This window comes from Silurus aristotelis, assembly GCF_946808225.1.
Source record: "Silurus aristotelis genome assembly, chromosome: 5".
NCBI classification, from domain to species: Eukaryota; Metazoa; Chordata; class Actinopteri; order Siluriformes; family Siluridae; genus Silurus; species Silurus aristotelis.
This window is the reverse complement of record NC_139578.1, coordinates 31,489,470-31,509,469: the sequence shown is the minus strand read 5'-3', so window position 1 is coordinate 31,509,469 and position 20,000 is coordinate 31,489,470. Positions and strand designations below refer to the sequence as shown.

The window sequence follows — 20,000 nt, the reverse complement described above, 5'->3', positions numbered from 1 at the left end:
GACCTGGCTGAGAACTGGAAAACCAAACTCTAAGCGCCATACTTTTGCATGGCAGGGTTTCTTCCTGCTTCCACTAGGTCACCTTTCTCTGTTACCCAAAAACCAGGTGTTCCTATCTCATGGTTTGGAAAGATGTGTTTACGCACCTACGAAAGTCCAGCAAGGTCCGAGCTGACTCTGGAACATTCTGATCCATCCAGGACAGAAAGTGGAACTGCGTTACGGTACGTGATTCATTGGTCTGGATGTTCTTCAAGTAGAAACTGCGCACCAGAAAATCCTCACACCAGATGTGCTCTGACACCAGGTTTACCTGGAGGTACAAGAAAATGATTGCAAATGATCCTCTAGAATAAAAGTATTTGGATTGTGGATTTTTGAAAAATCTTTCAAGATAACTAAGGGCATTGTGTTGTTGGAGAACGGATGAAGAATTTGTGAGTCATATGTTTAAACATAAGTTTAAACTACAATACTGCAATTACACAATGCTACATAATTCCACTTTCTGCCCCTGTTTAATAAGAAAGGCCCCTGTTTAATAAGAAAGGTGTTATTAGAAGTATATTCTGTAGAAGTATTATTGCTCTATAATGTCTCTATAAATGTTTATACTATTCCCTGGTCCAAGGGCTGGATATTTTTTTTGCCTCAGGAAGATCATCGATGTGACTTCAAGCCTGTTCCTACACCTACACTACCTTGCCAAGTTTAGCACTAAGCCTCATCTAAGCTCCCCAGATTCATGGAATCAATGTCTACAGATAGATCAGACTATCAAAGCAAGCATGTAAGATTAGATTTGGAACTAAGTCTTGCTCCAGGCTGTCAATTTTGGCAAACTCCCTTTCACTACTAAAAAAAAACCCAACCCTGGCTTTGGAGCACTTCAGCCGGTCCAGGAACAAAGTTACACCAACTTTAATGTACTGGACTTAAATCAAATTAAATAGACGAACAATACCTCATAGATATGGTACAGGTCCGAGCCTTCATCTGGCCAGTACTGGTGACATTGTTTGATTCCATTTTCGGATAATGGTGTTAGCATGACTATCACCACACAGCCGCTTTCCCACACCATCTACATCAGCAGGAGGAACAAAAATGAGCTTTAAATTGTTTCAGACAGAAATACACTGACCAGATAATAAACACAGACAATTGATCGTCATCATAAAAGAACAGCAAGGAACCAAAAGAAATTAGAACCTGGACTTTAAGAATTAAAGGCCAAACATAACGTAGAAGGCATCGCACTGACTGACTCTATATAACAAGACGAGAATGGAAGAATAGAAAAGGGGCGTTCAAGTCAAACCAGGACTTTTGAATTTAGAAAATAATTTCAAGCAGTAGAAACTGCATTTGTATTTCTACATACTCCCCTGCTACATTTATACACTTATTGCAGCATTTAACTGATGCTTGGAAAGATTCATCATATATAGATTTGTCAGGGCACCTGAACCATCCTAGAACAGCCTGCTTCACTTTGTCATCAGAGACCCTCCATGACTGGGATCGTTTACACCATTCAAATATCTTACTGCGGCTGAGTGTCTCATTACTGTACTGTGGTTGTGGTTTTCTGTAGATATCCACAGGTTTTACACCTTGGATTGCAAAGAACTTTGCAAAAAATTGCAAAGAACTTTAGCACCACACATTAATCTATGATCTCACTAACACTGTTGTCCTCCATCTTGATTAATAATCTCTGAAATGGCCCATGTGCACTGCCTAATAGTAGTAGGGCACACTAGCCACTTACTACTGCATTAAGTACCACCACACTAGCATCCATTTATATACCTGTAACATTATCAGTCCCGGTTTAACTTGAAAGCCCCCCATTTATCCACAGCAGAGCAAAATATACAGAATACATTAGCTAGGATTGGATAGGTGTAGAGCACCTTGCATAAGTATTCACTAATAGCACTAGAGTGCTTTAAAGCCAAGAGCAGGAATATGCTAGAAAGTCTTGAAGCTAACTGGGAATCTGTGACAGGAATGGAAAAAAGATCTCTGTAAAATCAAAGAGAGCATGTGAAATCCACAACACAATTTGCAGGTTTGAGGGAATTGTGGATTGACAGTTAAGGCTGGGTTACTGATCAGAGGGTTGGGGGTTAAAGCCCCAACAATGCCAAGCTGCCACTGGTGCACCCCTGAGCAAGGCCCTTAACCTTCTCTGCTACAAATGGTTAAGGTATAGGACTGTGGGTCCAAAGGTCTTGAGTTCATATTCCAGCCACACCAAGCCCTTAACCTCAAAGGTGCTCCATTATATGAATGAGATAAATGTAAGTTGCTGTGGATAATGCTGTAAATGTAAATGTTACTTTTTCTGTTTCTTTTGCCCCAGGGCATGAACACTTACTAAAGACACCCAACCCACACTAGCTAATTTTTTTTTAAATGAACCGTTGTGCCACAAAGAAAATACACCCACAAATTATAGAATAGAGGTCTCCAACCTTCTGTACACCAACCAGTTTTGTTTTGGAAAAATATCACAAAGCTCCTGACCAGCGTTTTTTTTCTTTACTCCGCCACTAAAGAAACCTTTAAGGAATGTTTGTTTGATGTTTATGTTAATAACTATCTGAATGTGGAATTTATGTTTCCTAAAATTTTGTTGTATGTAAATTAAAATTGTGTGTCTTAAAGAACAAAACGCAATAAATAAAAGTGTCACATCTATAGACATTTTCCCGGAAACCAGCCTGGTGCTTGGGGACCTCTGCCGCAGACATACTGTGTAATTAAACGATAAATATCCCAGTGAAGTTCATTATTTCAGTTCCAGGGTGTACAAAAAATGTGGGGATGCTCAAGGGACAAATACTTGAATGCAAGATTCTGTTATGTGGGGAGGTGGAAAGATTATATGAGGAGGTGCTAGCTCTATAGTTAAAGCTCTGGGTTACAGATTGGAAGGTCAGGTTTCAAGCTGTGGTATCACCAAGATTCCACTCTTGGGCCCATGAGCAAGTCCCTTAACCCTATGTGTTCTAACCCCAGCTTCCTTGCAATGTATATGTCATAAATACATTTACGTCATAAAGGTAAATACTAGATACCGCGATTCAAACCAAGCATGTAGTAGAGAAGTGTTGCTCAAAAACCCAGCATTGTCTTCATGGCAGTTGTTCTAATTCACCTCACAACCTGCTACAGAGGACCTTACCTAGGAATCAATCTTGAAAAACTCTCCTCTGTTTTCTATTTCACAGTAAAACATTCCAGTGTTAAAGCTTGGGATTCAGTCGTCACTCGGATGCATGCAATAATTCAGAAGCAACTTAAATGTAGCATATGTTTCACTTAATGGAGTGTGCCCTCATGGCCGAGACAGCTATTATTAGCCCAACCGTTTCGTAGTTGTAATTGAAGTTTAAGTTCATCCCGCCGCCCTGCTTTTCAATCGCTTGACTTGCCGTAGTCCCTCCCACTCTCTCTCTCTCTCTTCTTGTCTGTCTGAGCTGCTGTTTTTCGCTCCATTTCCCCTAATCACACTTTTCCGTGTCCTTCACAGATATAATGGCCCACTGCGGCCGTTAGGAAAATAAGGGGAAAACACTGACTTTTACGAGGGGCAATAAAACCACAACGGCCCTGACCGTAAACTAATCACACTCACGTTCAGCATGCCCCTCGAGAGCCATTAAAGTAAAATATGCTGTAAGTCTACGCCACAGTTGCTAGCGCAAACCATGACGTTACATACATGACGTTTTCTTTTTCTTTTTTACAAGACGCCTGAGATCCACAGCAAAAATAAATATATCATTTATATTGTAGTTCTATTTAGTTGTTAATTAACAGTGCCTTCATTTTTGACATTCTTTTAGGAAAGACTTTATATATGTATTTTATCCCAGAGCACATTATTTGCTAATACTTACTTACTAACCACTTTACATACCTCTAACCCCTAACGCTAACCTTAACACTCTAACACAAATCTCTAAACTCAAACATCCTAATGCTAACTCTACCTCAATATTATATCCTTAACCCCCAAACCAAACTCCTTACTGAATCCCCAACCACCAAACCAAACTCCTTACTGAATCCCCAACCCAATCTCCTTACTGTATCCTTAACCCCCAACCCAAACTCCTTACTGAATCCCCAACCCCTTAACCAAACTTCTGACTGTATCCCAGCCCCCAACCCAAACTCCTTACTGAATCCCCAGCCCCTAAACCAAACTCTGACTGTATCCCAACCCCCAACCCAAACTCCTTACTGAATCCCCAACCACCAAACCAAACTCCTTAATGTATTCTAACACCCAACCCAAACTCCGTCCTCAATCCCCAACCCCAAAACCAAACTCCTTACTGTATCCTTAACCCCAAACCAAACTCCTTACTGTATCCCAACCCCCAACCCAAACTCCTTACTGAATCCTCAACCCCCAAACCAAACTCCTTACTGTATACCAACCAGGGGCATAGCCATCATTTCAAAAGTAGGGGGGACGAAATGTGTAGTGTTACCTGTTTTTTTTCCCTCCACTAAAAAAGTGAGGGGGACGAATAAACTTTTTATAAAAAAGTGCGGGGGACATGTCCCCCGCGTCCCCCGCGTAATCTACGCCCCTGATCCCAACCCCCAAACCCAAACTCCTTACTGAATTCTCAACCCCCAAACCAAACTCCTTACTGTATTCCACCCCCCCAAACCAAACTCATTACTGTTACATTAACTTCTAACCCAGACTCCTCACCATAACATGAACCCTACAGTATCTCCTTAAGATATCTCTAACTGCCCACCCCACCCCTAATTTACTGCCATACCCCTAACCCGAACCCAGTAATGCAGATCACAGGTAGATTGTTGTAACTCTGTTGAGGAAGATGCAATTTGTTTTCTTCTTTAATCTGAATAGTCAAGTTCAGGTTTTGGGATTCTCTGGCAGTCCAGGGATCTCTCTCTCTCTCTCTCTACCTTTCATTTCCAATCTCAGAAGCTAAAACTCATCCCACTTTTTATTTTGTCACCGTTCCATTTCAGCGCTCTCATTAAATGGCTGGTTAAGAATCGTAAAAATGATTTCTGGTGTGGTTCTTCTGCTTCATTACCTCATTAAGCCACTAAGTCATGATGTTTTGTTCGTCATTACAGAGTAATGGCTCTGCAAACCAGAGCCCATCTGATGAGCTAATACGCTAATACAAACGTTCCGAAGCAGGTGATCAAATATTGTCAGTGACTAACGTCTTTGTGCAAGGTTAAGCAAAGGTCGAATCGAAAGCAGCAAACAATTGCACCGCTGGAGCAGAACAAATCTTGCCGTTCGCGTCGTCAGAGCAGGTGACCTTCCAGATAATGAAGGTAGACGGTATTTTTTATTTTACTAATCTTATTTTAAATGACAGATGATGACATAAACACCGCTAGATAATTGACAGGAATCTACACATTTATATTCATCATTAATCCAAATGGAACGGTTTTAATGAACGTTTTTGGAGTCTGCACACCTCCACACCTCCCTCAGATTCAGCCGCACCGAATGAATTCAATTGAGATCGTTTTTTTTTTTTTGCTCACAGTAATTGGCATAAATGATAAACACGAGCAACCGCTAACCACGATTCGATGCCGTCCCATTAGTCGCAGATCGGTTGCTAGGGAAGGGTCGGGTGACATCTAACACATTAGCGTAATCAATTTGCGCAAACAGGAAAATCAGTCCGAGGTGCACCTTTAAAAAAAGCCAGCGAGATATTCTGCGTGCCATCATCTGGCCTTAAGCTTAAACAAACATGCAAATAACACAATGAATTTGTGTCCTGGAAGTCTTCTTTTTGCATCCTGTCAACCACATTCTGTGATTCGCGCTGGAGCTCAGCAAAGATGTCAAAATAGCAACCTTTGAGCTGCATCTTCATCTCCGTGAAGAGAGCGAAGTCTGTAAAAGCCAAATCTGGAGAGTAGGGTAAGTGTGGAAGTGAGATCATGTGGTTCGACCATCATGCACGTGTTGGCGAATGGTTTTGACATTTTTCGGGGTGACCTTCCTAGTTTCTCGGCATCTTCAAGGGATGTTCATCCGCTCTTGAAGCGCGCATGCTGCTCAAAACACCTCTAATGACTCGAATGTCAAATGAATGTCATGTGAAACTTCTCTGTGGCAGATTTGCCCAGTTTCACACAGAATTTCAGGTTTGTTCTTTGTTCTAATCTGCTGTCCAGGATGAAATTGCAGACATGGTAATGCACATGGGTCAGAATTGCACCAGTCACACCATTCTTCTCGTAACTTTCAGATAACACCTGGTACTGTACATCATTCACCTAAACACTGATCTGACCACTGTCTTAGAAAGACTTCGTTACTTTGCAGGTAAACCTGTTTTGACATTTTACAGGAGCTGAAATCAGTTTCTCAAAATGTTAGACACCTGGCCGTAAGATAAATATCTGCTTCTGGAATTCCATATTAAGTCCCCATTAATGTCCACTCTTCTGAAAGGTTGTTACACCAGATTTTGTGGAGATTTGTGCTCAGTCAGCAACAAGGGTGTTAGTAAAGTCATTTACATGATGTGAAGTTCAGACACCCAAAAGCAATAAACAAACAGGATTCAATTTAATTCATTTTGGATGTTAGACTCACTCTAAAGTTTTGCGAGTGCAAAAATCCTGTCTGCTAACAAACTAGCATTGGTGATCACAAATTATAATAAATATAACTTCAAGACTCGTTTAGATGCAATTCCAGGCTTATTCATGTAAACTAGCAAAGCATAATCAAGTGAAGATTAGCACTAGAACTGTCTCAGAAATCAAGTCAGGATAGCAGGCATTTGCTAGCTGGTTAATGAAATCGATGAAAAGGCATCATTGTAATGACTACATTGTAGTCACTTCGAAAACCACAAAATAGTGAGTTTATGTCTCACCTGCCAGAAATCGGGCACTGTAGATGAGAGAGGGCTCTGAGCAGAGATGTAGGCTGGGTTACGAGGGTCATGGTCCATCTGTAGAAACAAAAGGAGAGATTAGCAGCAGTTAACAGAGTAAGAAAGGGCAGGTATTAAAATGATGTAGACTCCTGGCCTTCTTGTTATATCATGCACCTCATTTATTTATTTATTTATTCATTCATTTATTTATTTATTTTGAATTCATGTTTCCCAATTATTAGTGAATTGTTTACAGTAACAGCTGGCGGAAGCTTAAAATCAAAGGGAGCGTGAGCAAGAAAAAACTGAACGATTTAGAACTGTTTTAATGCCATTTACACATATACCTCCTTTACTGGAACTGACAGGAAATGTAGGGGAGACTTCCTTAACAGAAACAGAAGCCATGCCTTTTTCACTCAGACTAACACCCACAAAGGCCACACCTCCTTTACTGTGTCTGACTTACGTGGAGGTCACGCCTCCTTTAGTGGGACTGACACACAGAAGTCATGCCTCCTTTAGAGGGACTGATAAACAAGGTGGCCACGACTCCTTGACTGAAACTGACACACAGACAGAGGCCACACCTCCTTTACTGAGACTGACACACAGACAGAGGCCACACCTCCTTTACTGAGACTGACACACAGACAGGGGTCATGCCTCCTTCACTGAGACTAACACATGGAGAGACCACACCTCTTTCACTGAGACTGACACACAGACAGAGGCCATGCCTACTTCACTGAGACTGACACACAGACAGAGACCACACCTCCTTCACTGAGACTGACACACGGACAGAGGCCACACCTCCTTCACTAAGACTAAGACACAGACAGAGGCCACGCCTCCTTTACTCAGACTGACACATGGACAGAGACCACACCTCCTTCACTAAAACTGACACACAGACAGAGGCCACGCCTCCTTCACTGAGACACACAGGAAGAAACCATGCCTGCATTACTTGGACTGAAACACACAAACAGAGGCCAGACCTCCTTCACCAGGCCTGAAAGGCCCTAAAACCCTGCCTCTTAAAGGCACCATGGCACTGTTGAATAAATCTAAATGAAGTCCATCCTCAGAAATTTGCAAACCTGGTGATAAAAACAGTCTGCTTTAGTCCATCAAAGTTATTAAAGGAAATTGTGTATACAGAGGTGGAACATAAGAACAAGCAAAGCCGAAGATTACAAAGAAATGAAACAGGCTATCGTCTGTGTGTTTTTTTAATGCGCCTGATTAAAGCTGGATCGGTGAAGAAAGCCCAGCAGCGCTCCAATCAAAATATTTACTGACACGAGGCTCAGCATCAAGGAAATGAAACTTGCCTGTTTACGCCTGTATGTTGGACGAAAAAAATAAAAACGAAATAAATAACTAGCATGCCATCTATCACGCACTGGCCTTGAATAGCGACGGATAAATTAGCAGCCAAAAAAAACTTTCAAGCGGCAGTCCTCCGATTCTCATGAAATAAAAGGGTTGGATGGTGTCTCAGGGACTTGCAAGAAAAAAAATTAAACAGCTGCCGCTCAAGCAATTGCTCCAAATCAATACATTTTAACTGAATAGCTAACATGGGTTCTGATTAGCGCTTGCTAATATTCATCTTGTTTGGCGTTCTCAGCTATTGTGTGCATGTCGCTATCAAAGGCTCCCTGAGAACCTTTTGAGAGCCTGGCAGAAAAGCGTTCGCCCAATAATCCACATTATACCCGAGCATTACAAAGGGAGCTTGGTTAATGAGAGGTCGATCGTCAGCGGATTGGAACGCCGCCATTCTGAGTGGACACAATAGGAAAGCCAGCTAAGTGGAGCTCAGGTATGCTTCCTTGTTAGAGGATCAAGCTGGGACACTATTGTCCCCAGGCAGTGTAAGAGCACATAATCCAACACAAGCAGGCTTTACTCCCTAAGAAAAACGTCGTCAAGCTAAATTTCAAGGAATTCTAATGAGCTTGGTGTTGCAAGAGAAGCTTCCGGAGCTTTCCCTGACTCATAATCTAGATTCAGAATAGTGAATGACACTCAAAATCAAATAACGGCAGCATCATATAACAGAGGCAACTACTGAATACAAAAATACACTATATGGAAGATTTGTGGCACATCAGTTGACCATAAAAATTTTTTTAACATCCTATTCCACATCGAGTCCCCATTTGCTTTAATATTATTCTCCACTCTTCTGGGAAGATGTTCCACCAGATTTTGTGGGGATTTCATTTAACATTCAGGCACAAGGGTATTAACCATTTCAGGTACTGATGTAGGTGAGGAGGCCTGGGGAGCAGTCAGCGTCCCAATTCATTCCAGAGGTGTTTAAGAGGGTTGGAGGTCCACAATGCTCCACCCCAAAACCATACAAATCATTCACAACCTTCCATAAAAAAGGATAAAAACTTTACATAAATATTGCAAAATTGTCTGAATTCAAGTATTTAGAAAAGATAAACAGGTAAATAATTTGAATAGGCAGCGGCAGGGCAGGGGGTGCTCACTGGTGCCCTCCAAGTTATTCACGCCCTAGGGGCCTATGCAGAGAAATGATGCTGACTCCAATCCATGTAGACCATATCTTCTGGCTTTGTGCACTCGGTTCAAGAGCAAAATTTCACGTTAGAACACCCAAACACCCAACTTTGTGCTTTTTTGGAAGAACCACTGGAAAAGTCAAGTGTTTCAATACTTTTGTCCATATTGTGTCTGCCTGTATGAATTCATAATTACCGTTGTCCTTTTGTGGATTGGGAAGCGTCCCTGATCAGTTTATCCTTTAAACCGAGGCCATTTTTTTTTAGCCCATCATAATTATTATTGTAACAAATAAAACTAAGCAAGCAGGATGAAATATCTCACATTCCATACACGAGTGACTAGTATCTTGTGGCTTCAATAAGATGTGCACACAATCTGAAAAAATGAAGGAAGTGTGAAATCATTCGTGATTATCGCTTCGTCCTTATCATAAACGCTAACCCGCCTAAATACCACTACGCTAATTGCGGCTCGGCCCCTGTGTTCAATGAACAAGAAAAATTTTTTTAAATTAAAAATCAGACACAAAGCTCCATTGTTAGAATGAGCGACACACATGGCCATTAGCTCTGCTCCAAATGGATATAATTGCCTAGAACAACCTTTATAGTCAGCAAGAGCCATTATACGCCAGACAGCTAATACCAGACTTTTGACTGCCCTTGTCTCGCTTCCCATAAAGGGAGATATTAAAGCGGATATATCATCTCAAACTCAAAAAGATGATCGTGCTCATAAAATCTAATTACTCCGAGCTGGGAAGTGGATCAGTGAAGTGCCAGCTCGACAGTAACTGTGGCGCTAGGCACTCCAGGCCACGCCAAGAGACTTCACGAGGAAAACAGACAGAAACACAGACGCAAATAAGGCTTCGGCTTCTGTCTGTCTGTCAAATCTGACAAGCGGCAAAATAATACACTGAGGAAAATATGAATTATTGCCAAGGAAACTGCCACCCTTTCGTTTTTGCCAAGTTCGGAGAAAAACTTTGATTTCTTATTTAAGTGGATAAAACCCTCTGTGATCTCACAGCGAGCACTTTTCATAGGTTTTGCACTCAGTCTCGAGGGCAAAGCAAACTTTTCAAAAACTTATCCTGAAGGAGCAAACAGGGTTTTTAGGGTTTCATTTCAACTTGCAGAAGTGCACCAGACCAGTTTCATTTTTTTTTAATATCGCGGAGCGTCAGTAAGTAGTTTTGGTCTTTTATTTTACTTCCTCTTCCACAGCCTAGTAATGGGGTCAAAGACCCGGTAATCAAGACCCGGTAATTGGGGGACTCTGAGTAAGAAATACTGTGGAATCAAATGGTGAAAATCCAGATGAAGTTCATTTTTTCAGTTCCAGGGTGTACAATGTGGGGAAGCTCAGGGGGCAAATACTTGAATGCAAGATTCTGTTATGTGGGGAGGTGGTAGCTCAATGGTTTAGGCTCTGGGTTACTGCCTGGAATGTTGGGAGTTCAAGACCCAATTAAGGATGGGTTCCCCTTGTAGGTCTAAAATGTTTCTTCTTCATATCATCTAAGGGATTTTTCCTTGCCACAGTCACCCCCGGCTGCTCATCTGGGATAAATTCACATAATTCACCTATATATAATTTTTTGTTTCGTGAAGGGGTCGTTCAAGTCAAACCGTGACTTTTCAGTTAATAAAATAAAAGAACAAATTTCAAGGAGTGGAAACTTTGCTTTGACTTTTGACATACTCTCCTAGTGGTCTTCCTGAATTGTGCAATTTCACCAAAGGTTATGCATCGTTTATCCAGGATCAGGAGTTTGATGCTATAAATATTCACAAGAATGACTTCTGTGAGCTGGGAACCACCACTGATCATCAATGATGGACATATGGTCACCTCTGGAACATTCGCAACAGTCAAATGTCTCACTGCAGCTTAGAGTCACATCATGGTACTGCTCTTGAAGTCTTCTGTAGATATCTGAGGGTTTTATGCTTTCGTTTATGAGAAACTTCAGCACCGCAAGCTGTTCCATGCACATGCTAACAATGTTGCCTGCCATCTTGATTAACTTTCTCTGGACTGGCCTGCGACGCTAGCATCTATTTTTATACATGTACAATTAAAAGTTCCAGTTTGACTTGAATTTGAATTAAAGTGAATGGAAAACTATTTAACACAAGGTGTTCGACCTGGTGTGCAATAAATCCAGAATTTATTTTGGGAGCAACACTGTGGGACAAGTCTACCCATCACAGTACATCTTAAACACTACGTCTACCACTTCCTATTTTCAGGGAGAAACCAAAGAACCAAGTGAATACAGGACACAATTTTCCACATTTAAAAAAGCAGCAACTGCTTCATCAATAGACCAGTTGTTATTTTTATGAGAAGAACATCCTGGATGTTGGTCATTTGTGTTCATTCATCAAACTGTTCAGTTCACAATTTCAACTCTTTAGGAAAGGATACCAAGTCCATGAGAAAAGATTGCACACAGATTTGTGTGAGCCGGATTGGCCAGACCGGTCGAAGGAGTGCGAATAAGGAATAACTCTGACTGGATGAGGAAAATCTGGCAACCAAAGAGGAAGAATACAAGGAAAATTCTCCTATGCACTGTAAATATTGTAGTGGATATTGATTGATAACTTATGGGTATTGATTTTATCGTAAGTTTTTAATCTTGCGAACCAGTTTTGACTTATTCATTAATAGAGACTCGAAGCACTTTTGTATGTCGCTCTGGATACGGGCATCTGCTGAATGGCGTAAATGTAAAACGTGAATGTAAATGACTACAATTTCTTTTCGAACAATGCCTGCTTTTTCTTATAGGACTCCGCCCCCTTTTGTCATTACCATGACAACAGCAGCAAGAGATCCCTTTTATGAAACTGCCAGCTCCTGTGGACTGATGAGACAAAGCATGTGTGTTCATGTGTGACAGAGAGGGTTTTGTGTGTGTGTGTCTACTTGTGTGTGTGTGTGTGTGTGTGTCTACTTGTGGGTGTGTGTGTAAGTAAAAAAGGCCAAAACCTTCACCCCTGAGCAGCCACTTAACTGAAGCCGGGACAGTTGGAAAAGGGAAAAGATGTCACAGATGACTCATTTCGAGGTTGTTCTGCTGCGACGCTGCTAACGAGGCACCAGGCTGCGGCGTTTGACAGATGTAATTATGGCGGTTTTCATGTCAGGTTCCTGCCGGGATGTAATTAGGAGGCCCCCCGAGCTCTGACAGAAAGAGAAAACCCCTTACATTCTTCTGTTTTCGCTCCGAGGGGGTCTAAGGAGATAGAAAGTGCAGGAGGCCAGATTGACTCGAGCATTAACCCTTTGTCCTGTGCTTTGTTCTCTGTTGAGCACGAACCCGAGAAGGTCTGGAGTTTTTATAAAGCTGTAACGTTTAACACACACTTACAATATAAAATCTCATTACAGGACTGGATTTAGATACATCTTCATATCCAAACACCTGCTACACACAGGCCACGCCTACTTTACTAAACCTGACCTACAAAAGGCCACACCTCCTTTACTAAAACTGACACACAGGCCACACCCCCTTAACTGAAACTGACATGCACAGGCTACACCTTCTTCATCAAGACTAACACACAAAGAGGCCATGCCTCCTTCACTAATACTGACACACAGGCCACGCCTCCTTCACTGAGACTCACACACAGGTCACGCCTCCTTTACCGAGACTGAAACACAACGAGGCCACGCCTCCATCACTGAGACTAAGTCACGAAAGCCATGCCTTCCAGGTCTCATCGAAACTCCTAGAGGCCACACCTTCTTCACTGACCAATCAGAATTCAGAAATCAACAGTGTAACGATGGTTTGGTCTCAGAGCGACGCAGTGAAAAAAGGGAAGGAAGTGAAGATCAGGACTAACGATGAGACTGGCGTTGATGTAGTCCGAACGGCTCTGGTTGTTCTCAGCCTTCAGAGTCACCCTGGAGTGATCATCTGCCAGAGAAGAACCCAACCAGTTAGTTTTATAACAGTAATAATCATTTATAATATCTTTATAACACAATAATTACACAAAAATACACATCATTCTACACAAACATGCATCCTAATGGCTGCTAATAAAAGTTTAATAAATCAGAAGATTTGGTCAGTGTAGAGGCTGCGGTGGGGCTGGTTGTGTTCTGTGTGATGTATCTGTGTGTGTGTGTGTGTGTGTGTGTGTGTGTGTGTGTGTGTGTGTCACTCACACGCGAGGACGCTGTTCGGCCGGTTCTTCTTGGCGTTGTTTTTATCCTGAGCTGCAGAGCAAGCGGCCGGCTCGGCCTGATATCCACAAAGAGCTTCCCACTCCTTCTCCAGACGATCCTGATTCTGCAGGTGGTCCTCCATATACGCCTGCAGAGAAGAACACCATGAGGAAGCGGAAGAGGAAGAGAAAAGGAAAAACAAGAGAAAGAGGAAAAGAAAGGAGCAGGAAAAGGAAGAGGAATAAAGAAAAAAAGAAACAGGAAGAGGAATAGAACAAGGAGGAGAAACAGGAAGAGAATGAGAGAATAAAGAGTAGGAAAAAGGAAGAAAAAGAGACATCATAGTTTTTATCAGTTTATTGTTGCATTTATGTCATACTGCAAAGAAACTCTTCTGCTATAACCCTATTTACTCTTCCCATTCCACTTTTTCATTTTTCTTCCTGTTCCTCTTTTTCATAGTTCTATCTGTTCCTCTTCCTGGTGCTATATTTCGTTTTGTTCCCGCTCTTCTTTTCATTTCTCTTGCTTTTTTCTTTTTTCCCTTCCAGTTACTCATTCTCTTCCTGTTTCTCTTTTTCTTGCCTTTTCTCATTCTCTTTCTCTTCCCATCTCATTCGCTTGCTTTCTGTTGTTTATTTTTCTCCTCCTGTCACTTTTTCCTCATTCTCTTTTTTAACATTTTTCTCTTCCTCCGTCTGTCCCCCTTCCTGGTTTTCTTTCTTTCTTTTTCTTTCTTTTTTTTTTTTTTTGAGAAAATCAGTCGGGCCAATCAGAAAGCAGAATCTGAGGATGAGAATCTTGTGTGTGTGAGACAGATAAGGACTATTGTAACTGAAGTACTGCTTTCAGCCCCGTGGGCATGTTAACACACACACACACACACACACACACACACACACACACACACACACACACACACACACACACAATAAACTCATAAACACAGGCACTATGATGTATAATCTTCTACCAGGTCACCGAAATCCAACGTAAGAAGCAGGGACTTCATTCTCTAAACCATTTCAATGCCCTGTCTCCATCTTCTTCTCTCTCTCTCTCTCTCTCTCTCTCTCTCTCTCTCTCTCTCTCTCTCTCTCTCTCTCTCCATCGTTCTTCCCCTCCGTCCCTCCCTCTTCTCTGTTCTTTTGTCTCTGTAGGATTCAGCTACCCAGGAAAGAAGGCTTAAGCTCAGACAATCTTATCGCCATGTGTGAGAGCAGAGAAAAGCGGTGATTGAAGCTCGGCTCTTTCAGCGCTCTTAATTGCATGTGTGATTGCCAAGGACCAACCCACCCCTCTTTCTCTTTCTCTCTTTTTACTCTCTCTCTCTCTCTCTCTCTCTCTCTCTCTCTCTCTCTCTCTCTCTCCTTCCTCTCTCCTTCCATCATTCTCGCTCTTTCTCTCCCTGCTCTTTTGTCTTGCATATTTGGGATTAGTCTCCGAGATTGACGAGCCGAGCTGCTTTGAGCTCACGTCTGTCTGGATGGATGAAGGTGTTATTGTAGAACGACAGAAAGGAAAAACAGGAACGGGAAGAGGTGGAGCTCAGAGGTAATCTGGATCACAGCTGCCTGAAGAATTTCTTTTCTTTTATTAATCGCTTTATTGTGCAGCACCGGGGACGGACAGATTGTGCGTACAGAAATGGACTTTAATAAATAATTATGGGTTTCAAAAACATTCGACGGAACACAAGTGGTGGAAACATTGCAGGTCCAGGAAGCAGCAAATATGGAGAAAGGTCTTGTGAAGGATGACACGTCCACCTATAATACAGTGTTTCCATCTTTTTTTTGCAGCACCAGAGATGGACAGATGATCACAGCATTATCCAATCATGACTTACATTTTACAACTAATTCATGGGGTCTTCTGCCTTTCTAAGGGGCCACAAATTGGCAGCTTGATGTGGCTCGGATTTGAACTCCTGACCTTCGAATCCATAATCGAATGCATTAACAACTAAGCTACCAACAATGCAAATGGTGGAAACATTGTAAGGCCCCAAATTTGGCAGAAAGCTCCAACGCTTTCCATTAATTACGAGACTATGAGCATGAAGGTGTTGGGGTGTATTGTTACACAAAAATCCAGCTAGCTTTCTCCTCATATGTCCACAAATCAAGGAGAATGAAGAATCCACACAAACTCCCATAATACAGCCAAATGATTAGGGGGCCAAGCACTTGAACACAACAAAACACAAGTGGTAGAAACATTGCAAAGACAGGAAGCAGCAAATTTGGCAGAAAGTTCCAGTTCGTTCCCTTACTTAAGAGAACCAGAGGAGCCAAGTCAGCCTGATGGTGTCACTATTGTGCATTACTACATTTGGGAAAACATTTTGCTAGCTTTCCAATCAAATTTAATCAATAATTACGGGTCCAAGCACTTTATATAAACGCAAGTGGTAAAAATATTACATGGGCAGTACTCAGTCCATTATCCAGGAGTATGAAGAGATCCACATCAACATGATAATGGCACTTAAGTGTATCATGACATTTGGGCAAAAAAATCAGTTAGCTTTACATATATCTACCTATCAAAAAGGGTGAAGAAAAACATGTTTCCATTATACAGCCAATCACATTATCTTCACCAGGGATGGACAGATGCCCACTACAGAAACATTGCATGACCAGGAAGCACCAACAGAACTTCCCAGCATGATGATGGCACCATGGTGCATTATTACATTTGGTCAAAAGTTCTTGTGACCTGTGGTAAAGAATTCTGCTTTCGACCCAGTTGTGCTTGGAAATAGCTGGAACTCTGCCCCTTATCTTAAAAATTTGTGCTTCAACGCAATTGGAACAAATTGGTCCTCATGGTGTGATAGAGTATGAATTAGCACTAGCAAGAACATCTGGAGGTTGGTTTTAAAGTAAATGAAATGATGCCAAATTATATTTTCTACACGTTTGTATTATTTTATGAGATTCATGAAAATGAGCACTAACTCCACCCCTCATTGTGATTATACTGCCAATGACTTCTTTAAACCTTTGAACCATGAGAGATGAAATGAAGTCGTGAAGCTGTTTGAACGTTCTCTGGGCGCCTGGAGATCCGTGTTCTCCGCCTGCTCTGTCCAAAGCTTTGGTCATATCTTATGAGCGTATGTTCCACGAGACAGGGGACTTAATCGAGGCCATTACGGTCCATGTAGTATTCATTATTTAGTGGGTGAGAAATGACTTTGATTAACAAGGCTGAGAGAAGCTTTAATGAGATTAATGCAGGATGATGAAAAAAATGGAGCTTTGCTTCACCGAGGAACAAAAGGGTCATCAGTGTGGATCGGCGTGGATTTGTAGAAAAGTTGTATAAAAGCCATGGACAGTTAGGAACAATTGAAAATATAGCAATGATGTGGGTTTCAGCTATAGTCCCTCACATATCAGGTGCAGGTCCACAATCTTGTCCCTGATGAGAGGTTGGAATGGAAGAGGTTGATTTTGTGTCTGGTGTCTTTTATACACATAATGAGTTCATATTCGAAGTTCTTTCTTGAAGGTACAGGACTAATTTTGGGTCTGCGGGAGCCAGAATTCTCGCTGGTTAGTATGAGATTGAATATTTAGTTCACTTGAACAAAAAACAATGAATTTATAACCTTTCTTTAATATTTTTTTACTGGATTTTCTTTCTTTATATTGTCTCTCTCTGTTAAAATGAACCTACCATAAAAATTCTAGACTGTTCATTACTTTGTAAGGGGGTCAATTTACCAAAATCAGCAGGGGATCAAATAATTATTTCCCCCACTGTGTGTGTTTATATATAAAATATTGAGGATGAATATGCAAATATAAAAAAACAATAAATGTACTTCAATGGGAAAAAATCGGCTTCTACATTTAATATTAGGGAAGCATGCAGCTGTTCTCCCTCCACGCCTCCCATCAGCGCAGCAGATTTCATCATCCGTTTAAAAGTTGATGCGATGTAGAAAAAACGCCAGATCTTTGATGTCTGAATACTTTTCTAACTTTCGGACGGAAAATGTGCAACTCAGGAATTTAGTTTTGATGTTAATTGCTCTTCCCGTGTCAGTCATCATTTCTCCAGCCCCGGAGTGAGTCTTCATCGCATCAGAACAAAACAAATCAACCATCATAGCGCGCGAGAGCCTCGTCTCCTTGATCGCTCACGTCCTCCTCCTGTAACAACGGCACTCAAAGTGCTCTCATCCATGTGAGTACACATTAACTTCACCACCTCCACTCCTGAAGCCTCACAAATTACCCATCATTCAACTGCTCCTGACAGCACATGTTTAAAATAAATGTCCGAAACACGGTGTGTTTACGAGAGTAAGTGGATCGTAATCAAATGTCTGGACAATGAATTTAATATGTGACGCTTTTTTTTCAATATCTTTCTTTCTTGACCCTTTAGTGATTTGAGAAACAGTTACTCAGAAACGAGAAAAAGGGTTTGGGTTAAACTTAAATTAGGAAATTTACTTTTTTGTACTATCAATTAGTCACTATATGGAGCTTAGCAAAGAACAAAGCAAACACACTATACATTCAGTCTGGGTTTATATGATCACATGATGATTAGATATACTGATTCAAAATTCACCTGAACAGGATTTATGACTAATTGGTTACTTTGATTGGTCACTCGGATTCATCACTCCAATTTGTCACTCAAATTCTTCAACCTGAGAAGATGGGAAAAAAAAGAAGTGATGAACTATTCATGAGGCTATTATTAGTAGTAAATGATCCTGGAATGTTCAGTGTTCAGGTGATTAATGATAGACTGTGTGGACAAGTGTGTGGAAGAGTGTGTGGAAGAGTGTGTGGACGAGTTTGTGGAGTTAAATTCAGCTCCACAATCCTGTCACTTTAATTTTTTTATTGTTGCTATTGATTTTTTTTAGACTGAATATAACTAAAGTAAATAAATTAACAGCACTGGACTTGGCAGATTATCCACTGCTTTCGTTCTCAAAAAAAAAAATAATAATAATTTTATTTATTTATATATATATATATATATATATATATATATATGATTTAGGGTTAATAATGATAATGTTTTTTTTATTTTTATTAATTCATTAAATTTATAATAGATCTTTTGGTTTTACCTCACCAAACCCGGGAGTTTTACAGAAGCCACACTCCCATACTGCAGTCTCTCATTTCCAGCTCTCTCTCCTATCTAACCATATTAGCAAATAAAATTTATGATTTAATCAGACGCGGAGATGATTCAACACTTTAATCACCAGCATTTATTTTTCTCCTCCGGACTCATCCTCTATTAGCTGTTTGGTGATAAATACAGTAGCAGAAGCGATAGAAGCAGGAGTGGAGCCTTGTTACTGATTGATCAGCTCATATATTTCGAGACGATGGCTTACACACCTGAGTGTACACACACACACACACACACACACACACACACACACACACACACACACACACACACACACAAACACCACAAAGATGAATGAGGATGTTTGGATATCGAGAGATTGTTTACTCTCTGGATATTTATAGTAGTACATTGTCTGATCTGGTACATGACTGCTGTCCATGGTGCTGGAATCTTCCTGCTCCAAAGAGTGTAGCAGGAAGATTCCAGCACCATGGACAGCAGTCATGGTGCTGGAATCTTCCTGCTACACTCTTTGGACAAAAGTTTTGGGACACCTGACTTTTGCAGCCATATGCTGTTCTTCTTCAAAAAAACAGTAGAAGATCTGCTTTACATTATATGGAGTGGAAGATCTCCTGCTATAGAGCACCAACATTATTGGGAAGAATGTGAACATTGACAGCACCCCAGTCCTCCTCGCCTCACTTACACCAACACCTGACTTTACTAAGTAATTAAATGAGCACAAATCCCCATGAAATCTTGTGAAACATCTTCCCAAAAAAGTGGAGGATATTATTAAATGTGGAATAAATCTGGTTTGACTCAGATGTCTGGATATCCAGTGGAGGTTTGTTGCACCACCTCAGTGCCAGAACCATAAGAAATAGTGAGACCAGTAAAGCAGTGGTTAAAAGTGGCAAAATATTAATTATCCATGTAAAAACAAGCATCTTACCACTCCCACCAAACTCTATAATAGGCAAACCTCAAGAAATGGAAACCACACTGCAAAGCTTTCAGAGCCACACACTAACTCTTGCTCCTTTAATAGGGTGCCATTACTTCACTTCTAATGAAACAGCTCTTTTTATTTGTATCCATTTAATTAAAAGTAAAGCAGCCTGGAGCAGAGTGAGTTTGAACTGAAGCATTTGCATTTGTGTGTTTTGTGTGTGTGTGTGTGTGTGTGTGTTG

General features: G+C 41.1%; 1 protein-coding gene across 6 annotated transcripts in view; it reads right to left on the bottom strand.

The window, feature by feature from the left end:
* The window catches only part of ptprn2 (protein tyrosine phosphatase receptor type N2), a 174,130-nt gene that overhangs the window by 10,544 nt on the left and 143,586 nt on the right, over nucleotides 1-20,000 (bottom strand). For all 6 annotated transcript variants that reach the window (XR_014533829.1, XR_014533830.1, XR_014533831.1 and 3 more), the window contains exons 15-19: nucleotides 13,680-13,827; nucleotides 13,352-13,425; nucleotides 6,930-7,007; nucleotides 965-1,084; nucleotides 147-313 (exon numbers count right to left, since the gene is read on the bottom strand). Coding sequence is in view for 2 of the 6 variants with exons in the window: in XM_083542655.1 (XP_083398781.1) it covers nucleotides 147-313; nucleotides 965-1,084; nucleotides 6,930-7,007; nucleotides 13,352-13,425; nucleotides 13,680-13,827 (587 nt within the window). In the remaining 4 variants the exon portion in view is untranslated. The remainder of the gene's footprint in view (nucleotides 1-146; nucleotides 314-964; nucleotides 1,085-6,929; nucleotides 7,008-13,351; nucleotides 13,426-13,679; nucleotides 13,828-20,000) is intronic.